The 25,362-nt window shown below is 36.8% G+C and overlaps 1 protein-coding gene across 18 annotated transcripts in view; it reads right to left on the reverse strand.

Annotated features, from left to right (window-relative positions):
• The window catches only part of LOC124305787 (protein alan shepard), a 41,038-nt gene extending 17,137 nt beyond the window's left edge, over nt 1-23,901 (reverse strand). For 12 of the 18 annotated variants that reach the window (XM_046765616.1, XM_046765615.1, XM_046765608.1 and 9 more), the window contains exons 1-2: nt 23,224-23,476; nt 21,331-21,959 (exon numbers count right to left, since the gene is read on the reverse strand). In XM_046765616.1, the coding sequence (XP_046621572.1) occupies nt 21,331-21,387 (57 nt within the window). In that variant the 5' untranslated portion in view covers nt 21,388-21,959; nt 23,224-23,476. Of the gene's footprint in view, nt 1-5,427; nt 5,973-21,330; nt 21,960-23,223; nt 23,477-23,594; nt 23,687-23,792 lie in introns of those variants that run through there. The other 6 variants (XM_046765600.1, XM_046765597.1, XM_046765601.1 and 3 more) reach the window with 6 other exon arrangements.
• Nucleotides 23,902-25,362: the final 1,461 nt, after the last annotated feature.

A 25,362-nucleotide genomic window follows, 5' to 3' on the forward strand; every position in this document is an offset into this window, starting at 1 on the left:
TCAGTTGATCATAACGTTATACCTGTACCTCTATATATTAAGTACGTGTGTTACGCCAGATATTGGGTTATAGACAGATATAGATATACGTATAGATAGACAGATTAATGGGTCGAGAAATAGATTGCCGGTATATCGATTGCCCCCAGTGCTTTATTGATAATTAATAATCAGATGATCCGTTGTACATATCTATCATGTTTATACATGTACACATAACGTAGAATTATGTATAGATGCATACGCAGCCATTCGGTAATGTATAGGATACATACATAGGTATATCGATCAATGTACGAAACACTTAAAATTAGAAAAGACTCGACGAATTTGTTTTTTCACCCATGATTCGACGAGTTTGCGGAATCTTTCAACCGCACTCAAGATTAACAAGATACGTATTGTGAATGAAAAATTTCTCTTATGATTGAAGTTAATCTGTATGCACATATCCGGCTATGTGATATATGTATATACAGATACGGGAAAACAAATTTCGTACATTTTTATAGCGTCAGTTTTGAAAAATCAATTGAAAATACGTTACTGTACAGAGTATTTACCCGACACCATTTATTTGTTTCAATCCTAGGTGCATACGTGACACACACACACACACGCGCACACACACACACACACACACACACACAAATAAATTACACTGGCACCATAAAATCCCGAGAGAAATGTGTACGGTATATATGTATACCGAGGTTATTATTATCATAGTCAGAGTTTCATCAAAAGATCTCTTGAATTCTTTACGATGTGTACAACGGCCGTGCAGCAGTTGAGTATGTTTTAATTTGTATAACAGAATTTCAACGCAATTTTCAGTGAATTTCCCTCCGTATATTATTATACATACATATTATTATACATTCATTGATCAGTTATTTTCGGGGGGAGAGAGAAAAAGAAAGTAATAAAAATTTAGCTCAGAATAAATAATGCACAAAAGCGTTCTTGAAGATTATACCCGTGAATGGAAGACACAATTTTGCAAAAGTAAGCAAAGAACGGAAAAGAAAGAAGAAAACACACGAACGACACGAAAATACGGCGAAGAAATAATTTGATCCTGTAAATAAGAAGTATAGGTTATGTATAAAAAGCTGCTTCTGTGAGGGATAATATTTCTGGCCCACGATGGTTGCTCGAAGAAATCGTCCGGAAATACCACAACTTTTACAACGCGGATCGGGTGAAAGGTCGATAGTCTTCTTATCACTATACATATAGGTATGTTTGTTTCGTTCGCTGTTGAAAACAAAAGCTCAATACGACAACGACGGTTTAATTTTTCATAACAATGAAGAGATAAGATGAAGAAACGTGAGTCAAAGTTTCGACCTCGGTTTTGACCCTATACAATTCGGACAATTACTTCGCGATAATACTCGACAGTCTGCGTGATTCGTTGATTGGTTAGTCATAAATATTACCCGAATTCTGATCAACCAGCATGGAAATACAGAAATATATCATAATCTGTAAGAATTTTTTCACATCTTGCGATATAACGCATTCACTAATAGAACTGCTCTCGATTAATACAATATAATATGTATACATAGACGCAAGTATTTCACTATCCATCCATTTCAACCAGTTGTGTTAGTCTATTTTTTACCGATGACGCGGTTGCCGCCACAGCGGAGTCTCTGCAAAATCTAGCTACAGATAGACACACACCATGGAATGAGTATTTTTTTCGTGTGAAGAGAGAAAGAGAGAAAGAGTGAAAGAGTGGGACCTAGTTTGGCAATCGATGAGAGAATGAACGGGTCCAATAAATAATTACGGAAAAAATAAGAAGAGGCGAAGATTGTAATATAATAATATTATTTACAATGACTATAATTTTTCGCCTACTTTTATAATCCATAATCCATATTATTTCATTGATCAACTCAAATTATAATGCTAAATCAAAAATTGTCCTTTCGTACTAACATTGATTGTAGTTGTCTCCGGTTGATATTGGGGAGGGGCATGACAAATTTCTTTTCAGAATAATATTTGAAATCTAGAGCTGAGGAGATATATATAATTTTTTGCTGTTTCGATGGGAATCTCTTGTTACACATATTTATATATGTACTGTAACGTTACGACCGTTATTATTTCTAGTTTACGCGTCCTCAGCAGGGTACTCCAACCGAACTCGACACAAAATAGGCAATAAGTACTTTTAACTAATTCTTTCTTTGTAAATTCTGTACTTCGCGCTTCGGCGCAGGCTAATAAGGTACTTGGACGACAACGATCCCGACCACCGAGGGACCGATATCTACCGTTTCCAGCTCTCGACGACTTCGCCTACCGACGGTCTAATCGGACTATACTGGCTACCTTGGTGCACTTCTATACACCTGGTGAACATGACCACGCCGTAACCAATATTCGCCACAGGGGGATGGCCTATTTGCGGTGGGGGTCAACCAACCAATCAAAGGGAAGAAGAATCACCTCACGAAAACCTCGAGATCGGCGTGAACTCCGACCTCCTTCTATTCTACCCTTGACCTGCTGAGTGACAGCCACGAATTTTCGAATTCTACCGATGTAAGCTCTCGATACTTCTTCCTCTACCGCTACCGTTTCTATCTTACTATCGTTTTGCTCTACCGTTAGATTCTTCCTATAAATTCAACTCCTTTCCGTTCTCTCGTACTGGTTATAATCTACGGTAAATTCGTCGTATTATCTACCGAGCTGTCGTTACCTTGTTTTCTACCGATTGCAGTAAAGTTCTCTCGTTTCTAATTGACAGAATAATAATTTTCGTAGCGTCATTCGCAACTTAGGTAAGACCAGGTCGCCCAGTGACGTGTAGTTTAAGTAAATTCTTGCATTATATCGCTTCTCCCGACTTACGTTCATTTTTCTCTGTTAACTACCGTCTCTCGTTTCAAAGCTACCGTTTAATTCTATTCTACCGAGATCTTTGTGAACAACGATTGCTTATTTTATTAACTACCGCTGTCGATACCATTTCATTTGCCTGTCTCAACCATGTAACCTTCCCGACAATATACGAACGATTGACCTGTTCATTTTTCCTGACTTGAGTTTATTCTTTATTTCATTATTTTCATTAATTCTGTAATTATTGTTAGCTGCCTTGAATACCACCACTCTGCCAGTTCGTGTGAGTACCTGAGCCTAGCCAGCCATACAACGGGTTCTCTATTTATTTTTCGTACGGTTCCGTGTTATTTTGATTGATTCGTATTATTGATTGAAATTCGACGCTAACGCGTCTGGCGCCCAACATAATTGATTTTGTTATAGTTTAATATTCTGAATAAGTGGAGAATCGCGCCGAAGTGTCAACGGTAAGTCCTCCTCCGAGGGTAACAGAATTTAACGTTACAGTACATACATATAAACACTGTACAAATAGCGCATAGCTCGAACGTTTGTTATCGCCTCGGCAGCAGTTGAGTTATTATTGCTCTCCGCACAATCAGGGAGTCACTCGGTAGAAATAATTGTTCAACTTGCTATCGCGATGTATAGATAAGTTCGAAAACGGGTGTCCGAGTTCTGTACATTTATGTATGTATGTATGTATGTATGTATGTGTGGATGGATGTACAATGCACAAGTTTGTGAGTCACGAAAAACCCCCGAGGGTCCGTGCTGCAAAAATATGTATACGCAAAGATACGATACTTGGGTAGAAAACCCGAGATAAAAATCGAACAACTGCTGTTATGGTACGATAAATGCTGCATTGCCCGCAAAAGATAAATACATATATATGTAGACATAGATAAAATCGACCGCCCCCCCCCCCCCCCCTCCCTTTTGAAGATGTCGAGAAACCGCAACGATTACTCGAACATAAATTACTTATGTATATAAATCCCGAATATCAGCACAACCAAAAGTGTAAATCTTACAAGGTTAGGTTACGCGTGTATAATGTAGAACAAACAATTGGAGGAAAAATATGATGAAAAGTAAATAGTAAAATGAAATCTTTCGACGGAACGTTATTCGATACATTGTAAAATAATGTAACACAATTTACCGACAACATTAATTTTCCGTCCTGTATATTAATAATAATCACGAGGTTGAAGTTAGTAACGTTATCGCAAAGAAACATTGTAGAAAAAAAAGTCACTATTTTCTCAGATTTACAATGATTTCAAAAAACGATTGTGTTTTGTTTCAGGTTAGGTTTGCCGAATTTCAGGCAGTTCCAAAATGACGAAGTAACGGTTTTTTGCCTCAGCACGAATCGTTACAAGTTAACGCAACTAACTTCAATCTGAATATATTTAAACGTATAATGACGATAGTATCGTAGCTTGGTTTTACGGTTCAAAATTTGCAACAATTATCATACGCGATATAGGAGCAAAACGTGTTATACATGTATACGTACACATGTATTTGTTTGCATGTTTTTTCTGGTATACAAATACGCGTTTATCGTGTAATACGTACAACATACGAAACGTCACGGGGTGACAGCGTTGCCAGATAAATGGGTGATAATTGGCAATGCGGTGGTGCATGACTACATAGTCGTTTCAACAGATAGACAGATAGTGGCTTGCCTCGAGCTTTTCTATCTTTAGTATAGGTATGCATGTACAAACATACATGCAAATAAGTAAGCACACACGAAACGTTTCGTTGTACGATTATTGAATTTCATTCCCCGCGGAGAAATGAACGAATTTCTTTGTTTTCTCTCTGTATTACCAACACAGCCGATTGCACGTTTCTATATACGTACTATCAAAGTATAATGTCACGAGGTTAAGAATAAACGTGAAAATGAAATACGATTATTCATCCAATGGGCGGCAATTTGATTCCCATGAAAAAAAAAAGCACGTTATGTGATTAGTTTACGATTAAACGATCGAATTCCAACGCTAATGATTCATGAGTTATCGATACGCCTTTTCATGACCTTTTAGAAAGTGGGGATGTTTTTATAACATGATATATTTAGTCAACCTACAAAAATTACCGTAACTATAATATATACCTAATATACCCGTGCAAGCTCATAATTAGTACAATAAAATAAATTGTATTCATCACCCAATAATTCAGCGACTGTAAAATATGATATTATCATGTAACACCGATAATTCATTGCAAGTAATGGGAATGATGTTTCTTTCTAATTAGGCAATAAAATTCACGGATTAAAACCATGTTTCAAAATAATTCTAATTCACAATAATCGGTACAATATATCTCGATAAATAATTTGCAATATATAAATCTCGCGATTGTGTATCGATATGTATAATAATAATAATAATAATAATAATAATAGTAATAACGTGTAGATATTTTCTAGAATAAAAAAAGAAACCGAATCGTAGGATAATACAATTAGTATCGTGAAACGGGACTTATATATATATATATATGTGGGTATGTATATACCTGCATTTCGAGGAACTGCATACCGGTGTAATCAATGCAGAGGTGGGGGGTTGTAGTAGCGGATAAACTAGTTGTGTAGTATTTAACCGACAGGTTGCAGTGAACACGTATCAAAAACCTTGTTTATGAAATACGTATGAATTTTTCCCGATATGTACGTATATATATATATATATATATACATGTACAGTGTTCTTCGCATGGGCGTAGTCGCGATTCTCTCTCTTTCTTTCTCTCTTTGCTCCTGATCACGATCCGCATTCACCGAATATCACAAAATCCACACAAGCACCGATTATTTTACGATAACGATCTGCGACAGTGTGTACAGTTCAACACACGTGCACATGGATTAGAGTAGGAATGTCGTACGAAGTAGAGGCATGTCGCATCATCCAGAATCCGGTTGGTCACTCATTCACTCATTCATTCATACACTTACTCACTCACTCACTCAGTCACTCCTTGCGTTCAGAGTGGACTCACTCAACCGCAGTCCATCGAGTCGAGCCGTCGCCCAGACTCGTTGAGGAGCAAAGTAAGACTGGTTGGTAGTAGTGGTCTAAGAAACGCGATCGCAGAAACGACCACGAAACAACGCAAGTTACGTAGAAGGGAAGGAGGAATCGTGGAGGCGGAGAGGGTGATCATCGCGCCGCGATATCCGCAACAACGATTATCGGTACTTACGTAAGTTAGGTTTGGGGGGCAAGAGAGATACTCCGGGAATTTTACAGCTAGACGGCTAATCTAGGTATTTATGCGTATGTGGATGCGTTGTACCGAGGAGTCATCGGTGCTTTGAAGAGGTGGTGGGGGGGGGGGGGGGGGATAAGCGTACATACCGGCGAGGCGCGGCTAACTTCAAATCTGTTGGTACCGGTCCGCGTACTTGCCGGTACCGGACGATTTGTCGGTTGTTCGATGTGCAGAGCGCTGTTTTTTATTACTTTTAACGCGAGATGAGAAGATATTTACTGGAATTGTGTGAGAAGAGAAGTTTAGATTATATGGCGATGCAAGGTTTCTTGAAATTCTTAAAACTCTGGTGGATTCGTTCCATTTCACTTTACGGTGATTCGTTTCAATCGAAACACGAGTTTCTTTGTACAAAGTTACTAAAGTTATGTCCTTTTCGATATGAGGGGGTTGAGAATGCAAGTAGTCGGTGATGCACTCTGGGTTTATGGTTTAAGTGGGTCAAGTTATTGAGGACCTTTGGTGACTCGTTCTGGTTTCGATGTAAGCTCAGTATTTTAGCAACGGTAATTTGAAAATACTGTTAAGACGTAGAACAAAGCAAAATAATATTGTTTTCTCTGACACCGGAATATGTAGCATTCTCAAATGCAATGGTATCCATTATAATGACTACACAATGAAACAAAAGCCGGTAAGAAAACAAAGATCCCCTCCAATCGCACGATAATAAGACATCGTCGTCATCGTCATAGTCATAATCATCAGTCACGACAATAAAACAAGTTGAAATATGAAAGATAAGAAGAAAACAAAGTGTAAAAGACCATCGAGCAAAGCACCTCCACTTACACTGCAACGGTTTGCAATATCAATATCGAATGTGTATAAGCACCGTAACAGCATATGGAATAAGAGGAAGTGGAAGAGGAAACTAGGGAGTCGAAATAATCCATCATCGGGGTGGTGCCACGAGTTCGATGCAGGGCTGCGCGAGACGACTCGACTCGAACCAAAGGGCGGATTCACAGTGGCATCGAGGGGATGGTGGATGACTGCGAGAGAGAAAGAAAGAAAGAGAAAGATAGACAGATAGAAAGAGTGAGAGGGAAAGGAAGGAGGATGGAAGATTGCGGGTTCAACGACCTGCCGAAGGCGCTTGCGGCTGTTCTACGACGACCAGATGCATGGGCGCTATGCTCTGTCTGCGGCATTTCGGTCACTATGACTACTACTAGACGTATGTTTGTAACATGTATGCATATACATGTGTATATGAATGCTGGAGTGTAATATAAGTAATATGTAAGTGGAGAGAATTCGGTGAAACGCGGTACAGCGCAGCATAGTTCTCGGTTATATCCATCGTCCATAGACAAGATGAGATACATACATGGCATAGATAGGGTACGTCATGACCATCGCTCACTGATTGCGCTGAGCGGCTTCTTCGAAGCGCTTGCGTCATTAATTCATCCTTCTTGTACGAATGTATGTGCACGGAGTAAAGTCGAGTTAGTCAGTCAGTCAGTCAGTCGGTCGGTCGGTCGGTCAGTCAGTCAGTCGGTCGGTTGGTTGGTCGGTCGGCTGTCGATTCGATCTTCTTGTCATATTTTTCTTGACTTAAGCCGCGTACCCACGCAAATATATCTATGTATATAATATTACATTTCACAGGTATTAATAATACAGCAAAAACGAATTGTTGAAACTACAAGAATTCACGCGAAGAATTGTGTCAATTTTCTAGTTTCTTTTTTATCCCTAAAGAAGAAGAAGAGTCACGAAATATTAAATTATACTGTTACAGTTTCAATTCCTTGGTTCGTTGTTTGCTCGAATTTAATGCGCACGCGCTTCAATTCAAATACGGCTGTTTGCCAGGGTGACCAACCGTCACAAACATAACCTTAAAAATGTTAACAGTTGCCGCTGATACTTGTTTTCAACATCGACACCTCGGAATCAAAATTGTTTAGGTTATGTCTGCGACGGTTGGTCACCCTGACAAACAGCCGTATTCGGATTGATAAGAGGGTGCGCACTGAATTTTAGCAGATGACGAACCATGCAACGTTAGGAATTCACTTCTGTACAATGTACACATGTACGAACATGCTGTAGACATAATACAAATAAAAAAGAGAACACATATGATCAATTTGTTCGCGGGAGAGAGAGAGAGAGAGAGAGAGAGAGAAAATAAAGAATCATCATGTAATCACTTGACGATTATTTCAACGTATAGGCCATTTAATATAAAACCTTATAATATTATTAGACCGAATTACCGAATGTTGACTCAAACTATCATATACGTATATGTTTACATGTATAATAACAGTTATTAATACATAGTGAATACCGTAACCGCAGACCGCATAGAGAGTATATTGTTATTATTATTATTATCTATCATTATAATTGTACGGGATATAATCTATATGTCTATAATTTGTAGAGGCAGTGAAGGACGATTGGAGCCGCGTTTATTTAACATTATCGAAGTAGGTATATATGCGAAACGTGACGTGTAAAACGGACACCGTATGTATATAACGCCTATATACCCATGGAGTATATCACACACAGTATGCACAGTGATACATCAACCGACCGGATGCTACTTCCTGCTTTAATAGCGCGAGCCTCTGCTGTTGCTTTACATGCCCCCCCCCCCCCGACCCCCCAATTTTCTTTATCTCCGAGGAAAAAAAACGTCCAGAGTTTTAAATAGACCGAAAATTGTATCATGTATAAATAATAAAATGTCGGGTCAAGAAGGCGAAGTTTACTTTTTAAATTAACCAAATGTAAGAGATGAAAATATAACACGATGTGACGAACCCATAATTACTAACCATTTTAAAATTGATTATAAACGAATATGAATCGAGAGAGAAAAAAATCAATTATTGTACTGATTTGTGATTGTTTTTTTTTTTTTTTTTTTTTTGTTTTCGTCTTTTTCTCGCATACGTTCTACTGCTTCTTTTCATTTTGTATAATTAAACAAGAGGATAAAAAGAAAGATATAATTTACATTCAATGCAGTCACTGGACAGAATTCTTACAATTTCGCGAAGTTATATTTTACATTCATTGATACATTTTTTTGTTATTCCGGTGTATAATTATATAATATATTCGTCATCGAAGTATTGAATGAGAATAAAAATGACTGCGCACGTTGATAAGGAGCACGAGAATTATAATCGAAAATACCACAGCACTACAAGGCGTGTGTATAAATATAATCTAATTATAATATGTACTATGTATAAAGCCTGCAGAGAGTGACGAGGTCACCGAGTAAGAGATAAGAAGAATATTATACCCTTATCCTTAGTCTGAAAATATATATCTAACCGTTAGCATGAATGTAATGTGTTTAATGTATGGTATAAATAAAATTAAACGATAATAAGAATAATATTTTAATTTTCAAGCAAACATGTGTAGATATTCCATGCGAATTGTATCGTGCAAATAAAACGAATGCCTGAAATGTAGTATGTTATACTTTTGAAAAGATTGTACAATAATAAGAACAAAGTATAAAAAGAAAAGAATAAAATTATATAAATCTGAAACTTTGTTGTTATGTTTCTTCCTTGATAGTTAATTATGGATGAAAAATTAACCGCTTCTTTTTATTTTATATAGTTTACTTATATAGCGTAGGTAATCGGTATAATTTATCAAAAATTTGTTCACATTTTGAAAAGATCATGGAACTAATTTAATTAGCTCGCACAGCAAGTTTAAACGAATTAAATTTATAATAACTTCAATAAACAAGACAAATTTGTAACACGGTTCGATAAAATCTTGATTGGGATGAAGAGAAGGGGAGAATTAACGAAGGAGACGGAATACGAGAAGAAAAACTCGATTACACGGCTGTGTTGGATGCACGCGATGCAGTCTAATTGACAATTACTGCAGGAGTTTCAACACTTGTACATGTCCTATAATTGTGGTGTCGCTGCGGAAATGGATAAAATTGTACAAAAAAGAAAAAAGAAAAAGATATCTACACGTACGCGCATCGATCGGATCATATTTTAGATAAATTTGAATTTTTTTTATAATCTAATTCGTATAAAATACTCGATATTTGTTGTTCCGTCTTTTTTTTCTCCAACTTAAGCATTATTTGTGTATATAGTTAAATAACGATTTATGTATAAATTTCTATATACACGCATAGTTATTGCGATGTGCTCGCGGTTGACGGAAATATAGAGACGATGAAGATAACGGATGATAACCTGTTTGACCTTTTTATTCTTCTTACAACCGCAAAGCGTAATTGAACCACTTGAGTCGGTCTCGTCTATGCGGCTACATCATTTATAATTATAATAATATACGTACTTTTAACGTATATTGTATGAATATATATACATATGTCCGATACGTTATAAAAGGGCGAAAATATCGAACGTTCAAAGACGCGAGAATCTGATATGTGAAATTATGAAAACATAGATAGTCCAAGTATAGAAAATGGAAAATATAGAAAGTCGAAGTGCAGAGAGACAAAAAAAAAACAAATATAGAAAGGTGAAAATATAAAACAGCAAAATCTATGATTTGTAAACGATTCTATTTTATCAATACTAATTCTGACGACTCTACATTTTAGGATTCTACATTGTACATCAAGCTTTCTATCATATATGTTTTCTTATTTCACCAAAGCTCGGCTTTCCACAATATTAAATTCTATAAATAAAATTTTTAAGCTTCTTTAAAAATTCGTCATTGTGGCCCTTTTAGTTCTTGACCTTTCTCTATACTTTTAGCCACGCAGAAATTATATCCTGCGTTTGTTACATACCTATGGATTAAAATTTATAGCAGAATAAAAGAGAAAGATAGATAGGTAAGAGAGAGAAAAAGATGGAGAAAAAGAGAGAGGGCACATATATATATATATGTCTACCTGTAATAGTTATAGCTGCAGGCTAACGGTGAACAGATTCTAAACCGTTCACTGGACCCTGCAACGAGACAGCTTATAACCTGGCTGCATGCGCGAGCATTGCAGCCATGTGCGTTAATACAAACTACACGCGTACACATCAGCCCTTCCGCATCTACGTGAGACGTAGATTCGCATTGTGCAGCGCTGTGCCTTAACCCTTTGAGTCACGGTCGTTATAATTATTCTTTTTTTTGTATATTTCAAAAACTGCAAATATATTTCTTCGCGCTTTTTTGTTTTCAATACACGGAAGTAATTGTTGCGATACAATGTAAATTATTATTGTTAGAAGCAAATTGATTGAAAAACATCGTGACAATTGAAAGAATAATTCGTTTTCGAGAAAGCTGCATGTTTTACGTAAATTATATTTTTGCTTTCGGGGTCGCCGATTACCAATCTGAAATCCGATTTCACAAATTCAAGATGGCCGAACCAATATAGCGGACGAAAGTTTCAAATTCGATCGAATCCAGAGACAAAGCTCTGTCCAGGGGTTTTCGGGGTCGCTGATTACGAATCTGAAATCGGTTTTCATATATTTAAGACGACCGATCCAATATGGCGGACGAAAATTTCAAGCTCGATAGCATCGTAAATCGGATCGCATCGTAAACTCGTGTTATTTATAGATACGTATGTAGGTATTAACATTACACTCGAATGACTAATCACTGTTCAGGGTGTATATTATGCAAATTAAATAATAATACACGAATGCATATTATACGTATGTATAATATAGGTATTAGGTACAAGCGCAAACGTTTCTGTTTTTTTTAAATTTTTTACTGTTTGTTACTACTTTGCTTCCTATCGTTACCGAACGACTTTTTTGTTTCCCTTATCACATGATTTCGAAATTCAATTATAACAATTATCATCATTATTCCCAACATAGTATTACACAATTTATATTTACGCAAAACTTATAATACATGTATACACACGTGCATATATCGTATTATTACTCGCAAATTGTTGACAAAACTCGTTGTACAGTCGGAAAAAGGTGTCGAAAATTGACAAATTAATACACACACACACACGCGCGCGCATCGGGACCTCATAAAAAAAAAAGTTTATAACGCAGCAATAAAAGAAATGGACTGATTGTATGTTTCGTTCTATAAAGTGTTCGCCGGTCAAGGTGGGTGAAAAAATAGAAACGAGGAGGGGACGACGATGAAAAATGAGTAAATGTGACGACTCGAGGGGCGCTTTGCACCCATGAAAAACGGGCCTGAACAAGGCACAGTTAAGTCGAACTTCGACTCCAGGCCGAGTTGAGGAGAGAACCAGTTACGCCGGCACCCACCGTCACATACCAGGCATTCCGGTGCTTCACCTTGAGATATGCATGCAAGGATATATGCAACTACAAACCGCGAGTCTCTTCTCACCGTACGAAAGACGAATGCATCTCCGAATAAATTACCCATCCGTTATTAAATACGCGTTTGACGTTGAATTTTTCAACAATTAAGGATGAAAATTTTACCAGGCATCGTCCGAATGAGAATTTCAAAATAGAGACAGAGAAAAGGAGAGACAATTGAATAAAAATAACCTCTCCCAGAGTGCAATTTGTTAAATTAAAATTGTTGATCAGGCATATCTTAAAACTATTGTGCTTGTATTTGTAATTGTTGTATTAAAATTTTATCGATCTTGATGTAATTTATACTTGACGAATTATTCACGCAAATTATTCATGTCCATGAATAATGGAATAAATAATAATCGGATTTATGTATCTATATATGTGTATATGCACTTGTTGTATCGAAATACAAGTGAAAACGAATTGGCAATAAATAAGCTCGAATATGTTACGACCCGCACAAATAGACCGGGAGTTATTTAATTGCATACACCAATAAATAGCATCGACATATTTTTCGAATTCACAATGTTTTTTTTCTCTCCCTTTCCACATATCAACTGCAAAAATGTCGTTGACTTTAATTATGGCAAATCATGAATAAACGCGAGGAATCGTCGGCGGTTATAAAAATATTCAGTAACCTATTTGAATATATGTACGTATATGTATATTTTAACAGTAAATCGTGTTGCGGATTGATGAAAAATTTTAAATCAAAATGACAAAAATACCGAGATTACATTTTAATTGATTCGATTAAAGCTAGAAACAAACGAAACGAAACTCTGTGGTCCTTCAAAAGTGAATTTCAAACTACACGGACACACAGTATACACGTAACTATAGGTATGTATAAATACACATACAAATTAGCGTATTTCTGCAAGGCACCGTTTCCGGTACCGTTAGTTACAATTAATTCCCTGTACGTATAACCGTCGCAAAATTACCAATAACTTGACTCATGCACAGAAACCGTTGTAGACAAAGACCGATGTTTATCATCAGGATCTCAACTCTCTTTCGTATGAGTCAGTTGTTATTATTGTCACGATGTTCCGAGCTACAGCTGTTCCGCAATTCGTGCAAAGACGAACATTGCAACTCGTCGCGAAATGAAACGAAACCAAAAAATAAAAAAAAAAAAAAAGTAATAAAAATAAAAATATTACAATTATCCTAACTCTTAAATCGGCTTCGCATGGAATTCCCCGCGTATGTCGGAAAAGGTATAAAAACGGGGTTGCAAGAATAACTTGAGTATGAAAAAAAGATAAAAAGAAAAAATTTCGAACAACATAAAAATAAAACAAAGTAGAAGATGAAAAATGCGAATGAAGTAGAGACACGTGTCAAGTGACTCGTGATTCTTCGGGTATCTCTTCTCCTTCCACTCTTTCTTCTTCTCTTTCTTCATCATCATCTTCTTCCTCTTCTTCTTCTCTCTGTAATATGGCCCCAGGGAAACCCCTCGAGTATAACTTATTGTTGTAACCGGTGTAGAATGGGCCAGGGTCGTGTTCCAAACAAGAAGCTAGACCCTGCTCTATCCTCCATCCTCTACTGTATACCCGATTACGTACGTAAGCGTACAGGATGAGCATAAATCAAGTATAACGACAATAAATGAAAAAAAAAAAAAATAAAAAACAAAAAACAATAAACAAATAAATGAACAACCTACAGTCACTGCGATGATTGTTACTAGAGTGATAATAACGATCAGCGTGTTATATTCGTTCGCTTTGATTCAGCGTTATTAGATATTATTATTCTTATTTTGTTAAAATTACATTTTGCTGCTCTCTTGTAATATTCCAACGATTCGAAATTCGTTCATTCTTTTTTTTTTCCCCCTTCATTTTGCTCTTTCATTTTTTTTCTCTTCGACGTCGCTGCGCGTCGTTTTATAGGATAGATATGACAGTGTTAGGTGTAGGACATAAAGACCGACGACGCCGACCTGAAATCCATTTTACCAGTTCTAGGCGCGCCTGCGGGTAGTAGGTATTATTCTTAGACTTTGTTCGACCAGGAACAGCCCGAAGAGAGGAGGCGACGAAGACCGGCGCGAGTAATTATTCAGAGCAGCTTATATGCAAGATAATAATATATATATATATATATATATATATATATATATGTATATATGTATACACACGCACACACGGACACATCAGGGTGGCCGCTAAATCTCCTTCAAGAAATTCCCCGACTTTTCTACATTTTCCAGACAAACATTTTTTCTTTTTTTTTTCTTTTTTTAATCATTTTTGAAAGTATCGTCTAAAATCGTAATAATACATACGTACAGGGAAAACTGTAATGGTTTTTCCAGTACTCGTAAGCGATTCGACCTACATTATACATATACATAATACATGTATAACAAAACGTCGCGTCGGGTAGAAGCAGATGCTTCACACATGTAACATGAATATACATTTGCGTTTGTGTATATATAGAAATAATTACGGTAGGTCGTTGAGAATTTTTTGCAAGCATAATGCGAGAACTGCGTCAGATAGATTATAAGACGGAGGCCAATGTGCCAAACAAGATATGCTTATAATAATGATACAGTTGTGTGGAAAAATGCGACGGAATGGAGACCGCGGTTTAAAAATCCCGTTGCAACGCGTTCTAATGTATGAAATTATTTACCTTCAATGCGAAAGCGTGCAGGAATTTTTTCCTCGCTCGTAACGATGTGTAATTGCATACACGCGTACATAATGTTACATAGATACTTCAGAAGCGATAATTATGTGCAAAAAAAATTATTGCGAAATTTACAGTTTCATCGATATTTCACACACGGATAGAACAAGATGATCTAATTTTTGGTAACAAACGAAGTTGTGTGTTTTTTTTTTTTTTTTGTTCCTAGCAAATAAGGTACGTGAATCGAATTTTGTCTGTGAGAAAATTGCGAGGCACAATTATTGCGCAGACTTTGAAACGAGGAAAGGAAAGATAAAAATAAGGGGAGAGATAGCAAGAGAAAATGACTTGACGAAAAACAAGTGACTCATCGGTTGCGCGGTATTCCTATACCTATATGAATATGGACTGACAAATGTGCAGCTATTGTATTATTGCACCGTTGCACATTGTTGTATTGTTATCTGTGTCAAGCTTGTATTATCTTTTTTTCCTTAATCTCTTTACCGCAAGGCTTCTTGGAAGAGAGGACTATCGCAGAAGAAGGAAAAATTACAAAGTTTGGCTCAAACGTATCCCCAAATTGCGTATGAATTTTTTTTAACTAAACAAAATGTCTCAGCGTTTCTATTTTTATATTTCAGTTGTTTGTTACATTTCTGTTACTAAATACAACAGAAATTATCGAGGGGCTTGTCACTTAAGGAATCATTAAACCATCTCGTCCGAAATCAGACAGGGAATCGGCTAGAAGTCGATAGAAATCGCTCGAATCGCATGATTACTGATTTCCTCGCGATTTCTCAAATTGTATAGGAAATCATGAGGAATCACCAAAAAAAAAAAAAAAATCATGCGATTTCGGGAATCACTGGGAATCACTCGTCCATTTTTTAACTAATAAGCAAGGATTTGTCTCCTATTATAAATGAAAAATATTCAACTATTGATGAAAATGTTTATAAGAGAATAAAAAAAATGTTTCTAATTTCATTAATAACCTACGTTATTGATTGAATACCCACGTACCCGTAATCGTAATTTAATTATTGTTAATCTATATAAATTAATCACTGTTCATTTCTTGACGGTATAAAAATCACTCGTAATCGTTTGAATAAGCAGAAATACTTTTAGAAATCGCTGAGCCACCGAATTTCCGAGTTACCAGCCCCTCGCAAATTATTGTAATTTTACCATTTCAATTGTCATATCAACATTTAATTTGTACTTTTTACACTTTTTTTTTTTTTATCCTCTCACTTAGTTACACTTTAAAAAAAATGGTTAGATCAAACCAAAAGTATCGGCGATCCTGCCGGGACATTTTTTTTTTTCTCACCGTGTATGTAAATACGTATACATATATTATATGTACCCAAGTGGTCGTTAACTTTCAATACGTACTTCTCACTTCGGAAATCGATCGATCTGTAACGACGAAGAAACAGTGTGTGTGAATTACTTCGGATATTTAGCTTGATTGGAAAGGATGCCGAAATCGATTTCAAATTGACGAATTAAAATAAAACGGAGAGGGGGGGGGGGAGAGAGAGAGAGAGAGAGAGAGAAAGAGAGAGAGAGAGAGGGGCGTAGGTCGACGTACGCCGCCATCATTCGCAAAACGGACGCAGCGTGCCGCAACCACAAATAATCGATATTCCAGCAGCGCCTATAGAGGAGAGACCGTCTCTCCTTTTCGTCTCCTGATGTCTCTCCCCCATCTTTTTCGATCGTTCCATCCCATAGTTTCTATTGCGGTTGCAAAAAGATCCCCGTCGTTATATATACTTGTTGAATACTTCGCATTTATTTTCATTCGCGTTGGAATCGATGTAATTCATACACATTGTTCAGTTAAATTTTCAGACAGTAAACATGACTCGTAAAAATTTATCGGTTTCGCGTGAGAATTTTTTTTTTTTCTTTTTTTTCCAACAACTGTTGTTGTTATTATTGTTGCCGTTCCTAATATTGTTATACTACGAAACTTGATCAATTAAACTATCGTTCGTGGTGTGAAACTGATCTTTCCGCGATTATACGTACAATTGCCAATTTTCTTATTTAGTTGATTTGTTTTTTTTTTTCTTTTTCTTCAACTTCATTCTTGTAACTCTTCTCGCACATACGTGACAATATACGATCGCGGTGACAAAATTTTGCAATTTTATTTCGGTGGAAAGAGAATAAAAAAAAAAAAAAATCAATCTTCTCAACTTCTGCCCGCATAATTAGTAGACTTGTAAATTTAAAACAGTGTGAAAATCGTACTTGAACGTGAGAAAATTCGAGACTGAGAATCTCACGCCGATATCACGTTTTGCATACTAGTTTTTATAATTATAACCATTACGCGTAACTTATATAATACATGACGGAATAATTATAATTTCTTGGCAAGAAAAAGGAAGAAAAAAAAAAAAAAAACAAAAAACGATCTGTTTTATACACACGATACAATACGATCGAATACGCATTTACAAATAACGGAATTTATCCACTATATCCAATGAAATAAATATCATTAAATTCATTACTCGCAGTGATCGATTCGAATGTTCTTTTATTTCGTCGTGATAATCTCCGTATTGTTATTATTATTATTATTATTGTTGTTGTTGTTGTTGTTATCATTATTATTCTGTAATTTCTCTTCATTCAACGAGAAAACTGAAAGTTCGTTTAACTGCACCGAGTTACATAACGAGGCTGTGTCTATAAAACGGTGCGTTTTATGATAACGATACCCCGTATAATCGTACAACGTTTGCATGTATAAAAATTGATCCTAAAAGGGGAAAAAGATCGATTACGTTTCTATTTTTCTTATTTCATTTTGAGCGTGATATTCGATCTCGGCTATGCGAAAGATTTTTGGATATATTATAATATGCATTATATTACAAAGATTGCAGGAGTAGCTGCATTGATATACAAAAAAATCACATACGAGCTTCAACTCTGGACAACGTGGACGGAACTTCCCGAAAATTAAATTGTTCGTATGCATGTATGTATGTATGTATGTATGGTATGCATACATCGGTTAATAGAGGCAAAGAAGCAACGAGCGGTTCGTCAGTTATTGATTAATTTCGTCGCGGGTTTTGAGGTCCTGCAGCAACGGCAGCAGCAGCAGCAGCAGCCGGCCATAGGCCTTTTATTCGCGACTTTATCGCCGTTAAATAGTACTAATATTGTATCTAACTATTATTAAAAAAGTAATGATAACAATAGTAGCCGTGACATTAATCAATCGCAACCAGGACCGAAAATAGTTAGGCCAAGGTCCGATGAACAAGTTAGACACGTTATGTGCTAGAAACGTCCTCTCTAGATGAAACATTCTCTATGGCCGACTCAAATCTTCGTAAGTTCGTAACGAGAGGCTCGATGTAAAGAAATGTTAAGGTCCACCATTCGTTAATTAACGTTGTTCGTTGTAACATAAAGTCATGTGGGAGTTTATTTGGTCCGGACGAACGAGTAACCTCTTAAACTATACACCACACAATTATTTATTAAATATTGTGGGTGTATCGTTATTGATTAGAGTATAGGGTCGTTGACAGAATTTAATATCTTTTATTATTATTGTTATTAATAAAATTATTATTATACCTGTAATATTTTATGTTATAATAAGAATGATTGACAGGTTACGAACAGCGTAAAATGATGTTATATGATTTGTTAGAAACCGAGCGCGGTGAAAGTGTAATACAATTGTAATTGTATTATGATGGTTGAAAAATCATTGCATTCTCCCAAGTTTTATGTTCCTCATTTATTATGCGCAACCGATGTTACCACCCGTTAAATTCCATTGGCTGAATATCCGCAAAGCTATTATAATACGAATAAAATGTTGTAATATGAACGCAAGGTTTGCAGAATCAGCTGTTGCTTTATTACTTATCGTTGGTGTATAGTTCATGATCCGAATGAAAAATCGCTAAGGACGATAGTCATTTTTTTTTCTTACGATCCTGCGTTAAACATGTGAGATCATATTCGAGACGAGGGAAAAGAAGAAAACTTAGAACAATGTTGATGGAGAATGTTTAATAATATTGAGGGGGGGGGGGGGGGGACTTTGCAATTTTTGCTGTGCATAATAGACCATCATAACAATATTTCTCCATATATATATATATATATATAATATCGAGAAATAATAATTTACTTCCTGGACGAATCGGGTACAAATCTCCGAAACGAACAAAATATTATGCGGTATAATAATAATAATGATTTAACTTGACGTCTGTTTAAATAATAAATTTTAATCACGTAATTTCGTGCAGTTCTGGAACAATTATTTCGCACAGGTACAACTTGGTGAAAATCAGGAAGTAAAGAAGCTGCTCGGGCTCGCACATAAAAATTATATTTATTTAATTACGTACTCTTTTTTCATCAGATCGAAACAATAGATAAAGATCATAAGATATCGAATTTTCGAACAGTCGTTAAAAAGCTAATTATGAGAATCTCAATATAGGTTAATATGCGTATAGAGAAGTTAAGGTGTATAAAAGTAGATGAAAATAACAAAAGAAAGCTAAAATATCTGTTTAGTAAATTTCTCATCGGTTTTTGTTATGATACCTGTATTCCAATCTTTCTACATTTAGAAATTGTAACTGTATTCAAGCAATTATCGCGTTTGCTCAAAATTCGATACTGCAATCCATAGATTCCATATGGTCATCGTACTTTCCAACGTACCCCCCTTTCTGCCCGATTTCATTACATTATTTTCGCTCTTAAAGGATCTTCATTCTCCTGTTTTAGTTCTCTGTTTCTTTTCTCTTTCTCTTTCGTATTAATACCCGCTGCTGCATCATAAAATCAACGATGAAAATAGAGATATTGTCAACTATCGTAGTTCGCACTGCAAGTTTGTTTGATTATTATATCCTAGAGTTTAATCAGACTGAAGTTAGCAACGTAATCGTAATGATGCATTTTTAGAAAAACTCGTTATTTAGCATCCTTAGGATAATCTGAAATGTAGTAAACGGTTAACAAATCATCGGCAAACTCTGGTTTTGTCAATTAAACTTCTTCATTTATTCTAAAGGTGCAAAATAGTAATTTTCGTTTCAACGTTTCGATACGTTAACGTTACTAACTTCAGCCTGGTAGCGTTTAATCAATTACTACAGTTATACCACGGTTATACCGTATTGCCGTCAAGTGTTGATCGATATCGAATAGCAGACGGTATTTATTCGAAATAACGGTTAGGTACGTACGTATGTACGTACATACATCTATTGTAGGGATACTAAAGCTGCCAACTTAAAGCATAAAAATCGCCAACAGTATACAGTGTGTTCGCGCGTGCGTGCGTGCGTGCATGCGTAAGTGTAAAAAGCGTAGCAGCGAACGTTATTAAAACAATTAATCTCGGTAGAAACGAAAAAGCGAAGCCAAGTAGGTATGATAAAAGATAAAACATAGAGTACGTATGAGAGAACGGATGGTGGTAACGGAATGAGAGTTACTAGAAGGAAAAAGAGAGAGATACTGGGTGGGGCTGACGCCCCGTGGCAAGCTGTCAAACTACACCGGCAATGGGACCTCGCCTCCTCCTCTTAATCCCCGTCGTCATCCTTGTCGCACACGCGTTGCGCACGCAGATGCATGGTTTATAGAGATATATGCGTGCACCGGTTACATACATACTACATTTAACATTACACGCCATCGCCATCGGAGAGAGAGAGATAGAGAGAGAGAAGCGGAGCATTCCGTCGGCAGAAGAGCCGACCGAGGATGATGGCGACGCTCGTCTCTGCGCTTAACTATACTCATACCGACAGCGAGTATCTCGTGTACGTGACGACGTTACGTACGTAAACGCGGGGAGAATTGAATCGCGTGCACATATGTGTATACAAAAAAATATATATATATATGTATACATATAACCACACACTCGCTATGCATAAGCATTTAAATATGACGCGTGATACGTGTAAGGTATCATTTGTACGTGTTGGTGGGTTAAAATTGGTGCAAAAAAAAAAAGAGATGCAAACTATACGAGCGGAGATTATGAATTAATTATAAATAATATTATTATTGTTGTTTTTGTTGTGTTGTTGTTGTTGTGTATAATGTGGATATATAATCACAGACCACTCACCATCATTTTGTAGTTGAGTTTCCTCGGCGCGGCGTTTTCCATTCTCACAGCCATCATGCGAATAGTAGTAATGATAATAGTAATAATTATATAGTTGTGCAGCAGTCTATATATGGAACTTCGATTCTTGTTTGTATATTCTTCGATGAAACAACGATGTTTCGTCTGATTTTTATTTATCCTTCTTCCTCTTCTTCACCCTCCCGCCGTCCTATATTTTCCTTTCGACGATTTCTCGCGGTTGTCCTCCTTATTATCCTTATACCTCTTCCAATAAATATCCTCCGAAAAACGCTGCCACAGATTTGTTGTTTTATCGTTGGTATTGTCGTTATTTATAATTCTCTCCTGTTTCTTCTCCTCTCGTGCTCGTACGACGAGAGAACTCCTGCACGGTCTATTTATTTATACGATATACGTGTGTGTGTGTATATATACGTATTATTATAATATGTATATAATATTGCACGTTGTACCGCGTGTTTAGTATTTCCGTCGTTTTTCTCTTCTTATTACTTCTTCCTCCCCTCGAAGGATCGAGCGTGGCACACGGTAAAAAGTCTCTTTCTTTCACACACACCCACCCACACGCGGAAAGTATATAGTATAGTAACTATAACAACACCCCACTGTAATGTTAAAACAAAATATTATACTACTACAGTAAATAAAAAGAAACGTTCACCACTTTCGTGTGTATATATATATGTATAAATAAGTATTTAGAGCAGCGAGAGCAACAGTAAGTCACTCGAGAGTCAAGTTTGCCGAAAATACAAAAGGAGGATATGTAATAGAACCTTGTTAGAGTTACTCTCGGTGCTCTACGATTCTGATCCTCCCGTAAGCGTTACACCGATGAAGGAATGTGAAAAAATGTTCAATTTTTATCTATTGTACGGATATAACGTGTTTTTATTCAACCAACGAAGCACCTTCGGCCGGCCGACGTGGGTCTCTCATTTCGATTGACTGAGAGCGCAGAGATGACGAATAAAAAGAGAGAGAAAAAAAAGATAAGGAACGTGAAAAGAACAGCAGAAATAACGCGCGAGGGAGAAGTAAGTAAGTAAGTAAGTAAGTAAGTAAGTAAGTAAGTAAGTAAGTAAGTAAGTAAGGAAAGAAAGAGAGGCGGTGGATAAAAATCTCGCCGGTACTTTTCTCAGCGGCGAGCCACATGCATATGTGTATGTGTGTATATATATATGCAGAGATCTGCGAGCGGAGTGCGACGGACAGGAGAGGAGAGGAGAGGAGAGGAGAAGTGATGAAGAACGCGAGTCGCTCCGGAGAGCGAACGAGAGAAAGAGACAGAGGGAGGGCACGGAGGGCGGAGAGGGGGGGAGATAGCCGATGCGAGACGGATGTCGAGTGTCAAAGGGTGTGTCGGCCGTGCACGTTACAAATACATACGACGCGGAAACGCGAATAGAAAGGGAGAGAAAGAGAGAACGAATTTAATTGAAAGAGTATGAACGCGGATCAGATGGGACGACCGATCATCGAAGACACACTGACGAATTTAAAACGCTTGCTTAGAGTCGGCGACGGTCCGTTTCTACCGTTTTGACCAACCGAGTACATGGCATGTTTAACCCCGCTGCACGACTGCCTCGGCGAATTCTTTGAATACATGTATAGAAAACCATACGGTTCGATACTACGAGTTGGAAAACAGATTGAAAGTAGTGAAGAAAGAAGAAACACGAAACCAAAAACGAAAACCCTTCCTACTACACAGTCATACGTGTATCCATGCATGGGTATAAACTGCACTGTGGCAAGTAGACGTATCATGCATGCATAAACGTATGGGTATTGCTTATTGCAGTGAACATAGTTTTGAGATAATTTTTTTTTTTTTTTCTCTTCTCTATTCTTTTTTCAAATTACCCCACACACGCACAATCACGCAAATAATCACTGGCGTCGGATGTATCGCACAGACACAACAATTTTTCGTGTTTCTTTTCGCGTTTTTTTATTCCTTAGAAAAATAGATATTAAACGATTGATATTTAATATTGTTGTACGCGATACAGCGTTCCAGGTGTTATTTTATTTTCTCTTTCAATATTAATTATTTCTCCTTTTTTTTCTCCCGTCTTTTCACAAGCCAAGCGTTACAGGCAGCTATATTATAACACTTTGAAGAAAGAAAAAAAAAAAAATCAATTTTACAATACAATATCTCGTTTGTTTTATCGACCGCGTTTGCTTGTTTTTTCTTTCGTCGTTAAATTCAATTCTTATTATCAATGTACTTTATTTAATCCTTTTGTTGCCTAATTTCCTCTTTCTTTTTCAGTTTTCGTTCAACGTATTACATATATTTTTCACACATATATACATATATATACACACACCCACATATATATATATATGTATATATATTAATTTGTGTTTGCGTGTGTGTGTTTCTTTAATTTCGTTATTTTTTGTTTTCTTCAAAAACTATTCACTTGTTATACAATTATTATACTTCTTGTTAGGAAACATTTAGGTGTGGTGTTGTCTTGTAGGTAGAGTCTAAGCTACTGCCCGGCGAGTTTCGCCCATCTTGACCGAAACTGAGGCGAGCTTCCGCCCCGCAGCGCCACTGTCGCATCGTTGGGGCTCCGGCGGCCGCACCTGTTTCTTCATGCCGCCACTCAAGGCACCGGCCGGCTTTCAGCGGTCCTTCCAGAGTGGGGGATGAAGAGGGGGTGGGAGACAGTCAGTCACCCCCGCAAACCAGCCGCCGCCGACGACGACGACGACGACCTTTGGTCACCAACCCCCTCGGGCAAAGTTCATCACCTAAAACGTATTGCAATAACTATAATGATAGATTTGTCAAACGTGCAGAGCTGTGATATATATATACGCACAATACCACATGTACAGTAATGTTCATCAATAGGTTCCCAATGACTCACTAATTTTTTTTTCTTGGAATCAAAAATTAAACGAGTTTTCTTAGATATTTTACGTGTCTATGATCAACGTGTCGTATGTTTCTTTTGTCACTTCAGTGTACTTATATATATATATATATATATATATATACCGAAGTATATACTGTCAGTGTGTCACTTACGTTGCTAATCATTGGCACATAAATTTTATTAGAAAGGAAGCTCGTTTCAGTTTCGATTCCAAAAAAAAAAAATAGCCAGCCAAATATCTTCAGATTTGAAACGTCTTCCAACCAACCTCTGATACCTAAATTGTATAAGTTTAATAAAATCACAAATCTAAATCATCCGCAAAGCCAACCACTTGTCTCTTTTGTAACGAAATTTTGTCTCAAGTCATTGCAATTTAGATTCCAAACGATGCTTCACACCTGGGCAACGAGAATAAGAAAAAAACTCATCAGAAAACAACAGAATCTTCAGATTTTCCGGGTTTTCGCCTGCGGCAGCTTGACATTCCGTTATGGTATAAGATGTATGTATCTATGTAGATACAAACGAACGATACCGGATCGAATAAATTTCTATAGGTATGCTTATACAATAGGAACGATCTTTCGCCATGTTAAACTTATGGGGAAATTTGTCGTGGTTTTTCCTCAAATATCTCGTTAGTTTCGATTTTTTTTTTAAACTAAAAACGGTCGTAACTAAACTCGACGGAAATTTGATTTCTCTACAACTTTTGTTGATGTACAACAATGTTTTTTTTTTGTCTACGAGCAATATTCTTCAAAGTTAAATCATAAATTCAAGATATCGGTCAAATTAAACTACAGCAAAATCCGGTCTAAATTCCACATACAGTCCACCAACGATTGGAAAAGGAAGAAAAAAACAAAAAACCAAAACAGTGGTATCAAAAAATAGCAATTCAAGGTTTCCCTTTTCGTGCGTAAACAGCACCTGGGCAACTAAATTGCACTTGCGTCCTCGGTGCATCCGCGTTATGCTTTGGAATTTCGATTATTCCTCCGTCCGATCCCGATTCCCGCAACATTCATCGACGCATCTCCTCTGCCTACTTCTACCCACGTCATAGACGGTGCGTAAATACGCAGACGTTCTCGGGGTG

The sequence above is a fragment of the Neodiprion virginianus genome, chromosome 5 (genome assembly GCF_021901495.1).
Source record: "Neodiprion virginianus isolate iyNeoVirg1 chromosome 5, iyNeoVirg1.1, whole genome shotgun sequence".
NCBI classification, from domain to species: domain Eukaryota; kingdom Metazoa; phylum Arthropoda; class Insecta; order Hymenoptera; family Diprionidae; genus Neodiprion; species Neodiprion virginianus.